The following is a 15,069-nucleotide window of genomic DNA, read 5'->3' on the forward strand; positions in this document are numbered from 1 at the left end:
TATGTAGTCCAAGGATGGTCTTGAATTAGCAGCTGTCTCCTGCCTCAGCCTTCCAGAGTGCAGGAATTACAGGCATGCACCACCACACCCATCTTCCCAGCCTTTCGAAACGCTTGGAAACGACAGTACTAAGTCTGAGACACGGTTGACAGTGCAGGATAGGTAGCATTAAAAAGACAGCACAGAGTGAAATCCCACATTTTAATCTTGGCATAAATTATTATCGCATACTTTCCTTTTTTAAATTTGGAGACAAGGTCTTGTTATGTAGCTCAGTGTGGCCTCGAACTCACAGTGACCCCCCTGTCTCAGCCTCCTGAGTACTGGGGTGACAGACACGCACCATTACACCTGATGAGTACATTTTTTCCAAGAGTAAAATACTGCACTGTACATCATATAAAAAGAAACATCTGAGAGGACTGAGACAAACTGTAAATAAGGCACAAAGTTTATTTACACTCATTTATAACACTCTGTATCACTTTTGTATTCCAGGTCCTTCCTTCACATTTTCTGATGTTTAGTATAAACACAACAACTCTCCCTAGCTCAGTCGCAGGCCTAAATAAATACTAGAGAAAGAACTCAGTGTGCGTGGAGGTCTGATCTCTCCAAGACAGCAGGAGAGCCAGGTCCTCTTGATGAACCAGGAGAGGAGGAACAACCGCTTGTAATTCACTGAACAGGAACGGTTCAAATACCACCAAAGAAAACTCCAAGGAATCTGGCAGTGCAGTCAGCCCAGAAGGGGCTCCTATGTTGCGTCACTGTCATACTCTTCTATGATCACGTCGCTGTCATCCTCCACATCTAGCTGCCAGGTGAAAGGCTGGGGCTGGCTGGCTAGGAGCTCACTCCCACTGCTCTGACTCTGGGGTGAGGACCCTGTTTCCAGCCAGAGAGCCAGGGTTGGCTCCTCTTGTGCATCCCCAGGCCTGCTCTTGTCTCCGATGTCAGGGTCCATTGGTGCCACCTCCCTGTCATCCAGGGCCTCTGTCTTCCACCTGTGAGATTCACAAGGCAGACCTCAGTTATGATCAAAGCAGGCGATTCCATCAGTGTCAGGAGTCAGGAACGGCAGCCCACGTCTGGAATCCCAGCACTCTGTGAGGCAGAGGCTGAAGGATCCAAGCTTGGACCCTGGCTGGTCAACCTGTTAACTCAGCAATTTGGCAAGACCGCATCCCACAATAAAAAGAGGCTGGAGATACATTTTAATGCAAAAGCCCTAAGTTTACTCCCCATGTGGAGCATGATTCTAGTCTGGTCTTTCATTTGAAATAGAAAAATACGCAGAACTCCAGAAAAATCTGACAAAATATGTGTCATTATAATTGTTCAATCTAAGTAGAACTATTGGATGTGGTGGCACATACCTCCTAGGACTTGGGAGACTGAAGTAGGAGGATCATTGTGAGTTTAAGACCAGTCTGAGCTACAAATTGAGCTCCAGGTCAGCCTGAACTGCACAGTGAGACCCTGTCTCAAAAACAAAACAAAACAAAAACAAAAAACCAACCACCCCTTAAACTCCCCTCCCAAAGTAGAAATGAAAATACAGTAATGAACTTTTATTGTCACCTTCTAAACTACTAAAGGTACTTTTTGTTTTTTTGAGACAGAGTCTCACTATGTAGTTCAGGCGGGCTTTGAACTTGCTATATAGCTGGCTCAGCCTCCTGAGTATTAGGATTACAAGTGTGTACCACCACACCTGGCAAAAGACTTTTAAAAGTGATAAAACCTAGCTATGGCAAGAATTAACAGAAAAAACTGATACTGGTACAGTATATGTGGCTATAAAATTGCATATATTCTTGCAACCATTCTGGCATACAGAACAAAAGCCTCAAAAAGGAATAGTCATGTGGCCCTTTCGCTTCTAGTTCATTTTCTCTGCTTATTTCTTATGGAGGATTGTTTATTTATAAGGTTATGATAATAGAAGCTGATGAAGCTAAATGTACAAAAATAAGGCATGGATTGAATTACAAAAATTATGCAGTTTTTAAGATTGTGAACAGTATTAGCATAAATCAAAGACCAGGTTAAACATGACCAATATAAAGATAACAGCACTAGTCACACAGTACATCAACACTGATGAATCTTGCTACCCAAGTCAGATCAAGTAGTTGATCTAAATACAAGATTCCCAATCACTCTTTTCCTTCCATCTTTTTTTTTTTTTTTTTTAAATAAGATGATTTATTTGACAGTGGGGAAATGGGAAAGAGAGAGGTGACAGCCACTCTAGATGTGCAGGCAGCATTCAAAAATGAACACTCTGTTTCCTTACATTTTAGGAACGAAAAGTCAATAGAAACTACTTATCCTCCTTCTATTTTGACATCATAATCTTGGAGTGGAAAGAAGCCAGCAGAGACTTGGTCCTGCTTTGATTCAAAGGGATATGAGGCGAAAAGCAATGTTTATGAAAGGCTGAGGCTCAAGCACACTGTGGAGGGAAGACACCTTGGGTTCCTCGCTGTCCTTGAGAAGGTACAATACGTATCACTGACCATTACTTTTGTCCTTATAACCAGTAACCAACTCCTTTGGAAAGTTTAAAAAAATGCTTGAGCAATTAATTTCAAACTAATAAATCAAACTCCAACAAATATTATCAGACAAGGTCGAGTATGCTTTGTATAAATCACTGGCATTAGCAGAGGCTACTTTCTAATGACAGGGTTTTGCTATGTAGTCTGGCCTTTAACTCACTATGTAACCAAGGGTATCTCCCTGCCTCAGCTTCCCGAGTGCTGGGATTACAGGTGTGTGCCACTATGCCTGGCAGTGGCACAGTTTTTGAGGCAGTTTCTAGTCACTACAGGTCTTCAGCCATAGCCTAAGACCTATTGGCAGGGAGGCTGAAAAGATGTTTCTAACTTAGCAAGATTCCTTGAACTAGACACTTTTGAAAGATTCTTCAGCGTTTTGATTCTGTATTTTCATTTAGTCTGACAGATTCCATTGGGAGGTGAATTCATACTTCTACATTTAATAAAAGACTCACAATGTAATTGCCTGATTTTGGATCCATGGGTACAATATATATTTGTGATCCACAGATAACATTTTCTTTCTTTCTTTTTTTTTGGTGATACTGGTAATCAAACTCAGGATCTCATGCTTGCCATGCTAAGGTGCTGAGCTATATCTCTAGCCCCAGATAACATTTCTTGATCACATTTTGAATATACTGAGTGGATTTAGTAGACATTTCAGTAACTGTGATCCTCAAATTAAAATGATAGCTTACCTTCCAAAGTGTCGTTTCAGAGGCAGTCTTCCAATATCTTGGATAAAAGAAATCTGAGCTAAAAACATAATTTTTGAAAAGTTTTTAATACCATTATTCTTTTACTTTATTCTTTTTTTGGTGCTGGCAGCACTGAGGCTTGAACCCAAGAGCACTCTACCACACAGCTACATTCTGAGCCCTTTTTAGCTTTTATTCTGAGGCAAGGTCTCATTACATACATTGCGCAGTCTGGCCTCAGGCGCATTCGTTCATTCATTTCTTGGTACTGGAGATTAAACCCAGGGTCTTTGCACTTAAGTATATTGTAGTCCTTTCTTCGTTCTTTTGTGATAGAGTCTTGCTAAACTAACCACGCTGGGCTCAAACTTTGAGCCTCCTACCTTAGTCTCCCAGAGTGCTCAGATTACAGACATGTGTCACCGTGCCTGGATATTGTCTTTGAGACAGGGTCTTGCTATAGCAAGTCCAAGCCAGTTCCAAACTCACTATGTAGCCCAGGCTGGCCTTGAATTTGGTAATCCTCTTGTCTTCATCTCCCAAGTGCTGGGATTACACATGTGTGCCACCATGCTTAGTTTCTTTTATTTTTTAAGTGATAAGTAAAATTTACATGTTTTTATTGTTTATAACAGGATATGCTTATATATGTATCCACTGTTTGTGAAATCAAGCTATCTGAAATATGTACTATCTCAAAGACCTATTTTTTTGGTATGAACACTTAAAAAGCTATTTTTAGCAATCTTCAAATATACATTAACTGTTTTCTTTTCTTCCCTTTTTGTTTTTGTTTTGCAGCACGAGATGTGATCTTAGGCCTTCCCAATGAGCTACACTCCCAGCCCTTTTTATTTTGAGACAGGATCTTAACTAAACTGCTAAAATGCTCAGGCTGGGCTTGAATTTGCAAACCTCCTGCTTCAACTTCAAGAGTGCTAGGATTATAGGCCTGCACAAACATGCCTGACTACATTCTACTTTTTTAAAAAATTTTTTCCTTGCAAGCAGGCAGTCGTGAGTTCGATCCCCGGTACCGATAAAAAGGAAAAAGACAAAAGAAAAAAAAATTTATTTTTTCAGACAAAATATCATTATGTACTTTAGGTTGGGCTTGAACTCACTATGTAGCCCACGCTAGCCAGGAACTTGTTGCAATCCTCCTTACTTAACCTCCTAAATGCTGGGATTACAAACATGCGCCACCACACCCAGTTAGACAGAAATTTTTAAACCTTTTAGCCTCAAGCTTTTTTCTGTTTTGGCAGTGCTGAGGATAGAATCCAGGGCCTAGTGGATGCTAGGCATTCTTCTACCACTGGGCCACACCCCAACTATATGTTATCTTAAAAGTATATAATTGGAACATTATGAAGGCTCTTAAATCCACTATACAACATAATTGGGAGTTTTTAAAAAAGCTCTTCAATATGTAAAGCTTAGAGATATGATCCTTAGAACTTGATTTTTTCTCCCTGTGGTAGGGACTGAGATTAAGCAAGTACTCTAGCGCTGAATTAAATGCCCAACCCTCATAATATTTAATAAACAGATAAATTGATTCCAATGTACATAATCTAATCCAGTATTTAAATGCACAACAACCATCAGGAGAATATTCTTACAATGCAGTTATCTGATAGAAGGATATCAGAGTCTGCCTTTCCCCCAGTAGGAGATGCTGCCAGCCTCACCTAGGAGACTCCTGCTCAGGAAACTGACCTCGGGTCCGACCCATAGCAGGACTCAGTTGCATTGCAGTTTTTTTTTTTTTGTCTTTTTCCTTTTTATCGATACCGAGGATTGAACCCATGACTGCCTGCTTGCAAGACAGGCACTTATGCTGCTGAGCTAAATCCCCAGCCCCCTGCATTACAGTTTTATGGCCAGGTAAAAAAGAATAGTGTCAGAGAAACTGAGCAAGTAAGTACACTCATGAAAATGAAGAAGTGGTTATTATCCAGAAAAAGAGAGATAGGCCCAGAGATACAGCTCAGTGGTAAAGAGTACAGTACAGGCCCTGGGTTCTACCTCTGGCATAGGGGGAACAAAAAAGGCACAAATACAAAAAGAAAAATGGTTTGAATAAACTCTGTGGAGCCTGACAGTCATTGTACTGGCATGAATGCATGGTTTTTGTTGTTTTATTTCTGTCTTTGAGATAGTCACACTATGTAGCCCAGGATGGCCTCCAACTTGTAATCCTCCTGCTTCAGCTTCCTAAGTGCTAGTATCACAGACTTGAAAAATCACAGGCCTTGTGAGACACCGCTGCTGAGACCCAATAGGCTAGCCCAACTCAGGTCCCAGCGCCTGGAGGTGCACCCTAGCGGTGAAGCCTTCGGTAAGTTGACCTGGAGGGGCGGACCCAGCAGGTGCTGCCCAGGTCTGTGTCTTCCTGGTGCCTCTGCGGTGGGCAGGAACACCTAGCTGGTGCAATTCAAACAGACTGTGGCCGACAGGGAAGGAAGCTGGGCCTCCTATATACGCTTAAATGTAAGGAACAAAGAACATGGGAAGAGGGAGCAACAAGAAAAGGTCCTCGGCCCCCAATCCTGAGAAACACGCAATAGCAGACACGGCACCAATAGACATGAAGCGCTATCTTCAGAGCCTCATAGACGAGTTCAGGAATGAAGTTATTAATGACCTGAAGCAAGACATAAGCAGAATAGTTAGAGAAATGCTAAGTACTGCCCAAGAAAAAACAGATGGTGGAATGGAAGAACAGAGAAAAAGGGGAGAATTGTTTGATGGAGAAAATAGAGAAAGCATAGAATACGTGAAGTGGGTTCAAAGAGATTACCAGGAAACTAAAAACTATCGAAAACTGGCATAACAGCTTGAAAGAAACTAAGGACAGATTATCTGAACTGGAGGGCAGATTTGTAATATGGGAGCATGAAATGAAAAACTTCTTAAAAATAACAAAAAACCAAACAGCAATAATACAAAAACTAGAAGATGATAAGAGAATCTATAACTTAAGAATTAAGAACATAAGAGAAGACGTGGGGACACAAACAAATGGACTACAAAAGCTATTCACAGAAACAATGCAAGAGAATTTCCCTAATTTAGCAAATGGTAAAGATACTCAGATTTATGAGGCATACAGGACTCCAGCCACCTACAACCCAAACAGAGCTACACCCAGGCATGTAACAATCAAAATTCCAGAAATCCAATATAAGAACAGAATATTAAAAGCCGTCAGAGACAAGAAATAGATCACTTACAAGGGAACACCCATCAGAATTACAGCCGACTTCTTGGCACAAACCATCAAATCACAAAGAGCGTGGGGGGAAATAATTCAAGCTTTGAAAGATAATAACCTCCAGCCAAGATTGATATATCCTGCACAACTGTCCCTAGAAATTGATGGAAAAACAAGGTGCTTCCAGGATAAAGAGGAACTAGGGGAATTTGTAACCACTAATTCAACTCTACAGAGAATACTGCAGGATAGTCTAAAAAAGGAAAATACCAAGATTCCAGAAATAGTGGCAGAGAGGCCACAATGAATGGAGCAGAAAACAAAATGAAGAAGACAAACTGACAACAAACGACAGAAAAAGAGCTCAACAGAAATGAGGCAGAGAAGATCGGAAGGTAGGAACAGCAATTTTGGAGAAAACAAGACATCATAATAGCTAGTGCTGATTTAGTATCATCTTGTTTTGAAGTCCCATCAAACGTGTATTCTTCTGTCTCCATTGGTCTTAAAAGGTTGTATCTTATTGGATTTTAATATATATGATAATATAAGCAAAAACTTTTAAAGACAAGGAGTTTATATAGAAACCATTGTTCCTTTTGTATCAATTGGTTCTAAATACCCTGTAATAATGTCATTCTCTTGAATGGTTTTATTAGTGTCTTGGTATGTTTGGTGCTGCAGTATAAGAAGTTATACTCAAAGATTTCAAGGAAAGAGACACTATGGTAACTATTTTTATGTCAGGATATCTTGTGGTGAAACACTATATTGCTTATTAAACGGTTATGATTTGACCTGTGCTGTTCTGTTGTTATGCCCTCTTTTATCTCAATCCCCCCTTTTTAAATTTATTTTTTTTTCTTTTTTTAATTAAGGGAAAAATAAATGAAAAATAGCAGGATACATTATAGTAACCTACTTCGATTTCCTATTAACTTGATTTGAAATCCTGTATTGCCCTCACCATCTTGTTTTGACTGATTTTCCTCTGTTCTGCTTTGCTTGATAGTACCAAGTTCGAAAGTATAGGCATAACTTTGAAGACAATAAAAATCATTATGATGCCCATTCCGGTTGACTATTATTTTCTTTTAAAATCCTGTAATGTCTTCAATGCTTTGGTTTTATTCTTTACTGTTTAGTTCAATTTTATTATAACTGCCAATTCTTCTTAAAATAACAAGAGGCAGTATGGTAACCATTGTTGATCACCTTATATTTTGTTTTTTACATTATCTATTATGTTCATCCTTTTGATTTGACTGATTCTGTTCTGATATGTCGCTTCTGGTTTTACTCTCTTCAAAAAAAGTAATAAGAACTGTGGGAGTAATAAAACCCAAAATGTGTAATTGTCATTGTAGAAAAGAAAAGAAAAGAAAAGAAAAGAAAAGAAAAGAAAAGAAAAGAAAGTGCTCTAAGGGTTATAACTGCATGTATATTTAAGTGTATAAGATAGATAACCATATTACTGAGTGTTTTTTCGATCATTGAACAAAACTGTTTGCACTCTCACTGTTTGAAAGTCCATTTTGTATGCTTCAATTTTGTAGCTTGAACAACTTCTTCTAAGATAATATATAATCTATTAACTAGTGATTTCTTACTGTTTATTTTTTAAATTTTATATTACTTGTACTCTTTTTCTGTTTTTTTCCTTTTTCTCCTTAAATTAAAAAAAAAAAAATCACAGGCCTGAGGCACCACACATGGTAGTGAATTTGTTTTATATATGGCCATACTCTAGTTATTAACCTTGTTTACTGCAAAAGCCTAGCAACAATGTTACTCTGACAGCAATGACCACATCCAGTCCCCAGATCCCACTTCCTAAATGCCATTCCCACCAAGAGGATCCAAGGCTCTCAGAAATTCCAAACCTCAGAACTGGCACAAGAAGACTACAAAACGAATTGGGAACATTTTGTTTTAGAAAATAAGAAAGTATTCCAGGGGTAATGGGACACATTAAATAGGACAGAGTTAAAGTGACACTTGCTGTTCCAATCTGTACAACTTCATATCAAAATAAATAAGCATAATAAGGAATTATAATTGAACACCTAAGAATTCTATATCCATACAGACATACACAAACAACCAAATGAAATACATGGGGGGACAGGTGTTGTATCATATGGCTATAATCCCAGCACTCCAGAGGCTGAGGCAGGAGGACTGCCATGAGTTCAAGGCCAGTTTGGGTTTTGTAGTGAATTTAAGGTCAGTCTGAAGTACACAATGAAACCCTGTCTCTAAATAAATAAATATTTCAGTACTCCTAGAAGTTCTAGGATATAACACTGGGTTAAAAAATATTCATCCCATACTTTTCTATTATAAATTTGTACTTTAGTATAATTGTAGCTGCTGTGAGGATTAGTAGCTGAACATGGGGGATACAGGAAGCAATCTTTGTGTTTGCCCAATTAGTATGACAAATGGCAAGGTGTGTGCATGAGTGCAAAAATATTAAACTGGGATTTTTACCCATATTTAATGTTCCATCTAATAGGTTTCGTGTATGTTTATTTGAGCATTATGGGGGGTAAAATATACCCATGTCACTCTTCTGCTCTGTAAACATGTACTTTACCAAAATGGAATTTGGGTTTATTTTGATTTTTCTGGTAGAAGAAGCCTAATTCAGTACAATGCACATAAAAAACCAGATTTTTAAGTTTTGGAGGTGGTCAAAAGTGAATCATCGGATTATTCATGCATGGATGATGAAGATAATAATGACTTTGATGTTGGCCACGAGAGCCAGAGTTCCTGTGACAGTAAAAATGGTCACACCACTAAATGGAAGGATCGAATGAAGTAGGTCTGAAAATACAGTGACTATCATGGCAAGAATGAAACCTATTGGACTTAATGCTAGCACTGCCATTCAGGGTTGGAAATTGTAACAGATAAAATGCTACAAGATGCTATGAAATATACAAATGCTGAAATACAAGTAAAACATTCTCTATGTACTGATCACCATACTCTACAGTTTATTTATTGATACCTCACTAGTTGAACTGAAAGCATTCACAGGTCTCCTCTGTTTAGCAGGGGTTTCACATGGTCATCGAGGGAATATAAAAGACCCATGGAAAAGCAACTGCAGGCTTGAGTATAATGATGACACTGAGATTTAGTTTCTTTCAAAATTGCCTGATATTTGATGACAAAATCACCCACCACAACAGAAAAAGAACTGATAATCTGGCTGCTATCTGCTAATGATTTGACAGCTTTTCTGTGTAACTGTAAAGCAATTTACATTCCATTTGAATACATAACTAATGATAAGCACCTTGTAGCATTTTATGTTTCCTGTAGTTTCAGAAAGTATAGTTCTGAAAAGCCTTCAATAATGGTATAAAAATTTATGCTCTTGTAGCTGCAAAGACTAGTTACGCTTTTGATTTAGAAATTTATCCTGGAACTCACCAGTCCTTATTCATAGTAATAAAACAAATGATTTTGTTTAACAGACTTGTTGTTCCCAACTCCAAAACTAATCAGAATGGGACATCTGATAATTGATTTACCAGTTTTCAATTGATGTCATATTTGGTAACAGAGCATAAGTTGACCAAATAGGAACTTTACCAGGAACAAAACAGAACTTCCAAATAAACTGTTGCAATTTCAAAACAGAATTGTACAGTGCAATCTTTGGATTTTAGAAAGATTTAACATTGGCTTTGTATACGGCAAAGAAAAATGAACTGGTACTGCTGATGTCAGCACTGCATCATGATGGAATTACTGATAGGAAAACCTTGACCAAATGGAAGACTGAGATGGAAACATTCTACAACAAAACCAAAAGTGGAATAGCTGTTAAGTTATGCATGCAGCAACTATGATATCACTCAAAATACAAAGCATTGACTAATGGGGTGTTTCATCCGATCTTAAAAATGTGTGGTATAGTTTGGTGGTTTACAAAGAAAATAACAAGTGCAAAAACGTCATAGAGAAATTTTCTTAGACTGAGGATAAAATTCGTAAGAAATCATTTATAGCAGAGGAAAAATGTTTCTACCCAGGGAATTATGCAAAAAAATTGTGGCACACACTAGTGAGCTGACAGGACAACAGGTGGTGCAGCATCAAAAGCCCTATAATGGTAACAGGAAAACAAAGATGTCAACTGTGCCCTACAGGAAAGGGCAGGAAAATAAAACATGTGCTATCAGTGTGAACTGATACTTGTGTATGGAACATGCAGGTGTCATGTGTGAAGACTGCCTTGGGTGTGACAGTTAAGTAAAGATTGTTTCTGTGGTAGATTTTTGTTTGTATTTACATCATAGTCTGCATAGGTTTTTATTTCTGATGTTATTTTTATTTAGTTTTTTTTGGTACCAGGGATCAAACTCATGATCTCATGCTTTCCAGGCGGGTGCTTATGCTGCTGAGCTAAATCCTTGGCCCACTGATGTTATCTTTTAAATTTTGTAAGCAAGTAATTCACTAATGTGAAAATGCTGATGTCTATTCTAAGTACTCATTATATATTTGATATTTTATTGATATCTTATTTTACTCTTAAGTACAAACTGTATAATATAGCAGGAAGTTCCTGACAAAGTAAGAAGACAAAGAGACATAACAAGAACAATCTGCCACATAGGAAAGGAAAATTAAGCACTTGTGCTGTCAGGGTGAGATGTGTGCATTGACATGAAATTGTGTGAAGACTGCCTTGGGTGTGACAATTGAAGCAAAGACTATTTCTGTTGTAGTGTTCTATTGGTATTTTATTGTAGTTCATATAGAAATTTTTTTTGATATCTTTTAGGTTTTAGAACCAAGTACATGGCTGACATGAAAATGTTGCTGTGCATGGTGGTACATGCCAGCACTTGGGAGGCTGAGGCAGGAGGACCACTGTGAGTTTGTGACCAGCCTAGATTACAAAGGGCACTCAAGGCCAGCCTGAACGGCATAGTGAGACCCTGTCTCAAAAGATGAAAAAAGAAAAAAATTGATGTTTATTCTAAATGTGTAATATGTACTAAGAATTTAAGACTTTATTGATATCTTATGTTTCTGTTAACTATACGTTATATAATATAATAAGAACCTCTTGATAAAATAGCATGACCAACAAGATGTCATGTCCTACAAAAAGGCCAGGTAAGCAACATGTGTGTATGGAACATGCTGTTTTTACATGTGTAGACTGCTTTAGGTGTGATAACTGAAGAAAAGATTATGTTTTTGTGGAGCTCTAGTGGTATTTTCACAGCAGGAATTTATTTCTGTTATTTTTTAGACTTTGTGCATCAAAAAAGTTGATGTTGAAAATTCTGATGTTTTATAAACAATATTAAGAATCACTACTTTCTTTTTTGATTTTTTCCTAAATATTCATTGTTTAATATAATAAAGCTCAAAATTAAAATTAGTAATTCATTAATAGAAATTTTCTAAAGATAAACGTGGGTATTATATACCCCCAATAATGTACCTTTATGACAAAATTAGCATGGTGCCCCATGGACTATGCAGACTCCTATGTAAGTCTTGGGAAATACAAATGTATTAGTACTTAGAAGATTGCTTAAAGCAGTAATTAAGGAAGTTCTTAGCATAAGGATGCTTATTTTAAAAAGCACAGAATCAAATCTGACTCACTGAAAAAGACTAATGCATTAAAAAAGGCAACCTAGGGCTGGAGGTTTAGCTCAGTAGCATAAGCGCCTGCTTTGCAAGCAGGCAGTCGTGAGTTCGATCCCCGGTACCAATAAAAAGGAAAAAGACAAAAAAAAAAAAAAAAAAAAAGCAACCTAAGGCAGAATTCAAATAGCATTGATGAGAAAACTCTACAATTTTGTGGGGGTCGGGGTTACTGGGAATAGAGTTCAGGCCTTAAACAAGCCCTTACCCTGCCAGTAAGATATATTCCTAGCCCTCTGGCAAGATTTTTTTGATAGAGTTTCACTGTGCAGTTTAGAATGGCCTTAAACTCATTATGTAGCCCAGGCTGTCCTCAAACTTGCAGTGATCTTCCTATCTCAGCCTCCCGAGTACTGAAATGACAGGTGTACAATACCTGAAACTCCAGCACTGGGGAGGTTGAGGCAGGACTCTCATGAATTTGAGGACAGCCTGGGTTACATAATGAGTTCAAGGCCAGCCTGAACTACATAGTGAAATCCTGTCTCAGACCCTCCCTGCCAAACTCCATCAGTGCATAGAGGAGAAGGCAAAACTATACCTTACAGTGCAATTCATAAAACAAATGAAGAAATGATGGCATTTTAAAAAATTTGCATTTTTCCATCATTACGAGATTCAGGAAATCATCAGTGGAAGCTGTAACTAACAGGTAAAATTTAAATAAGAAAGATCTTTAAATAGTCTCAAAGTATCTCCTCACAAAATAGTTACAAATTTACTCTGGAAGACCTGCCAGATGCCATTTTACCAAATGGTAAAAGTAAACTTCACCAATAACGGGGTAAATAAACATCACACTCTCCTGATAAGATGCACTGAGAAAAAGAGAATAATTTCTGCAGTGTTCCTGTTGAACTACCTGAATCCACTCAGGAGGAACTACCATACTAAGTGTGGGGGTGCACGCTTTGTAATCTCAGCATGCTGGCAGGCTGAAGTTGGAGAGTGCAAGTTTAAGCATAGCCTATCAACTTAAGACAGTGTGTCAAAATAAAAAATAACAGGGCTAGAGAGTTAACTCAGTGCAAAGGACCTCGGTTCAGTCCCCAGTATTGCAAAGAAAAAAAGTAATCACTAAATTAAGGGATAATGTATGTGAGTATCTCTCTTATGTGCTGTTTCCAAAATATCATGGGGAAAGAAAGATCAAGGAACTATTACAGATCAAAAGAGACTAAAGAGACACAGACTAAATGCATCCTGTGATCTTGCAGTAGATTCTGGACAAGAACCAGAAAAAGAGCAAGTTCTTACCATATAAGAAAAATTATTAGGACAACTGGCAAAACTTGAGAGAGGACCCTACACTAAATAACAGCCCTATAGCTGAATTTCTTGGCTTGGATTTGCTACCATGGCTCAGTAGGAGAAGGTCCTCGTAATCAGGAAGTACCAAGACATTATATCTGCAATTGATTCTAACATGGCTAGGAAAAAACACATATAAATATGTTTGCTTGTGTGTATCAACAAAGAAAAAGATCATGTATGAGCCAAATATAATAAAAATTTAACACTAAGAAGTCCTGAGGAACTGGTACAAGAATAGTGTAATTCTTTTATACTATTACTGCATTTTTAAAGGTAAGATTATTTCAAAATAATAAAGTTAAAAAACTAAGTAATGTTAATTTTTAGATCCAAAACTACAGATTGATCACATTTATTGGTCAAAGTTATCCCACTTTCATCTATGAATACATAATATTTAAAACTGTGCTGGGCATAGTGGTGCATGCCCTTAATCTCCCAGTATGGAAAGCGAAGGCAAAAAGACTGCTGTGAGTTTAAGGACAGCCTGAGGTACACAGTAAGACCCTCTCTCTAAAAACAAACAAATAAAAAGGGTTAAGTATCAAGCCAGATATGATTACACATACCTCTAACCTCAGCAGATGGCAAAGCTGAGACAGGAGGAATGTAAGTTTAAGTCTAGCCTAGGTAATTTAGTGACAGTGAGAATCTATTTCAAAATAAAAAAACAATGGGGACATAGTTGAGTGCAAATGCTCTGGTTCAACCTCCAGTACAAAACAAGAACAACAGGGCTGGGGATTTAGCTCAGCAGCATAAGTGCCTGCCTGGCAAGTGCAAGGTCATGAGTTTGATCCTTGGTATCAAAAAAACCAAAAAACAAAAATAAAAACAACAAAAAACCGAAGTATCAACACTCACCAAAGGTGTAAAAAGAAGTTGTTCATTGTGTCAAAGTTGACAATTACCACTCTAAAGCTCTTTTCTGACAACTTAAAAGGTAAACTCTATCTTTACAACTTCAGAGCTGGGTGTGGAACACATCTCTGTAGTTCAAGCTACTTGGAAGGCTGAGGCAGAAGGATGATGAGTTCGAATTAACCATCACCCTATCTCAAAATAAAATAAAAAGGGCTGGGGAAGTAGCTTGGCATCCCTGGGTTCAGATTCCAGCACTGCTAACAAAAACAAAACAAGACAGACAAAAGAGAAACAACTGATAATGAAAACTGGTAACCTTCATCAAAAGGCAAATCTCAGAGGAAGAAATAGCACTTCTCCATGAGAACCCAGCCATATGGACACTGACCTTGCCTGCAGCATTATTTATAATGTTACCAGATGAAGTTTAGTGCACATATATACTACTAATGGCACCAACTGTAATATAGAAATCAGACAAAAGATTCGTCAATGACGTAAAATGAAACTACAGGTTTTGAAAAAATACATTAGATTTGAACACATTTTAGTATTTCTGCTTTGACACTGATTAAGGCAGCATGGAAGTTTATCCACATGGAAGTGACAGAAGTAAACAAAAGCTTATCTTATTGGTCTATTTCTATGTGCAAAGAAGAGATGAGAACAATTTCTCTCCCCTGTCAAAGATGCCCTGCAATTGAAGAGGAGGTCC

At 37.9% G+C, this 15,069-nt stretch overlaps 1 protein-coding gene across 5 annotated transcripts in view; it reads right to left on the reverse strand.

Annotated features, from left to right (window-relative positions):
• Positions 1-187: 187 nt before the first annotated feature.
• Positions 188-15,069, reverse strand: part of Rad17 (RAD17 checkpoint clamp loader component) — a 43,480-nt gene continuing 28,598 nt past the window's right edge. For all 5 annotated transcript variants that reach the window (XM_003460950.5, XM_063258292.1, XM_063258294.1 and 2 more), the window contains 2 exons: positions 3,269-3,326; positions 188-1,007 (listed from right to left, as the gene is read on the reverse strand). In XM_003460950.5, coding sequence (XP_003460998.2) covers positions 758-1,007; positions 3,269-3,326 — 308 coding nt within the window. In that variant the 3' untranslated portion in view covers positions 188-757. The remainder of the gene's footprint in view (positions 1,008-3,268; positions 3,327-15,069) is intronic.

The sequence above is a fragment of the Cavia porcellus genome, unplaced genomic scaffold (genome assembly GCF_034190915.1).
Source record: "Cavia porcellus strain 051 isolate PalLab524CR breed Dunkin Hartley unplaced genomic scaffold, mCavPor4.1 scaffold_11, whole genome shotgun sequence".
Classification (NCBI taxonomy): Eukaryota; Metazoa; Chordata; class Mammalia; order Rodentia; family Caviidae; genus Cavia; species Cavia porcellus.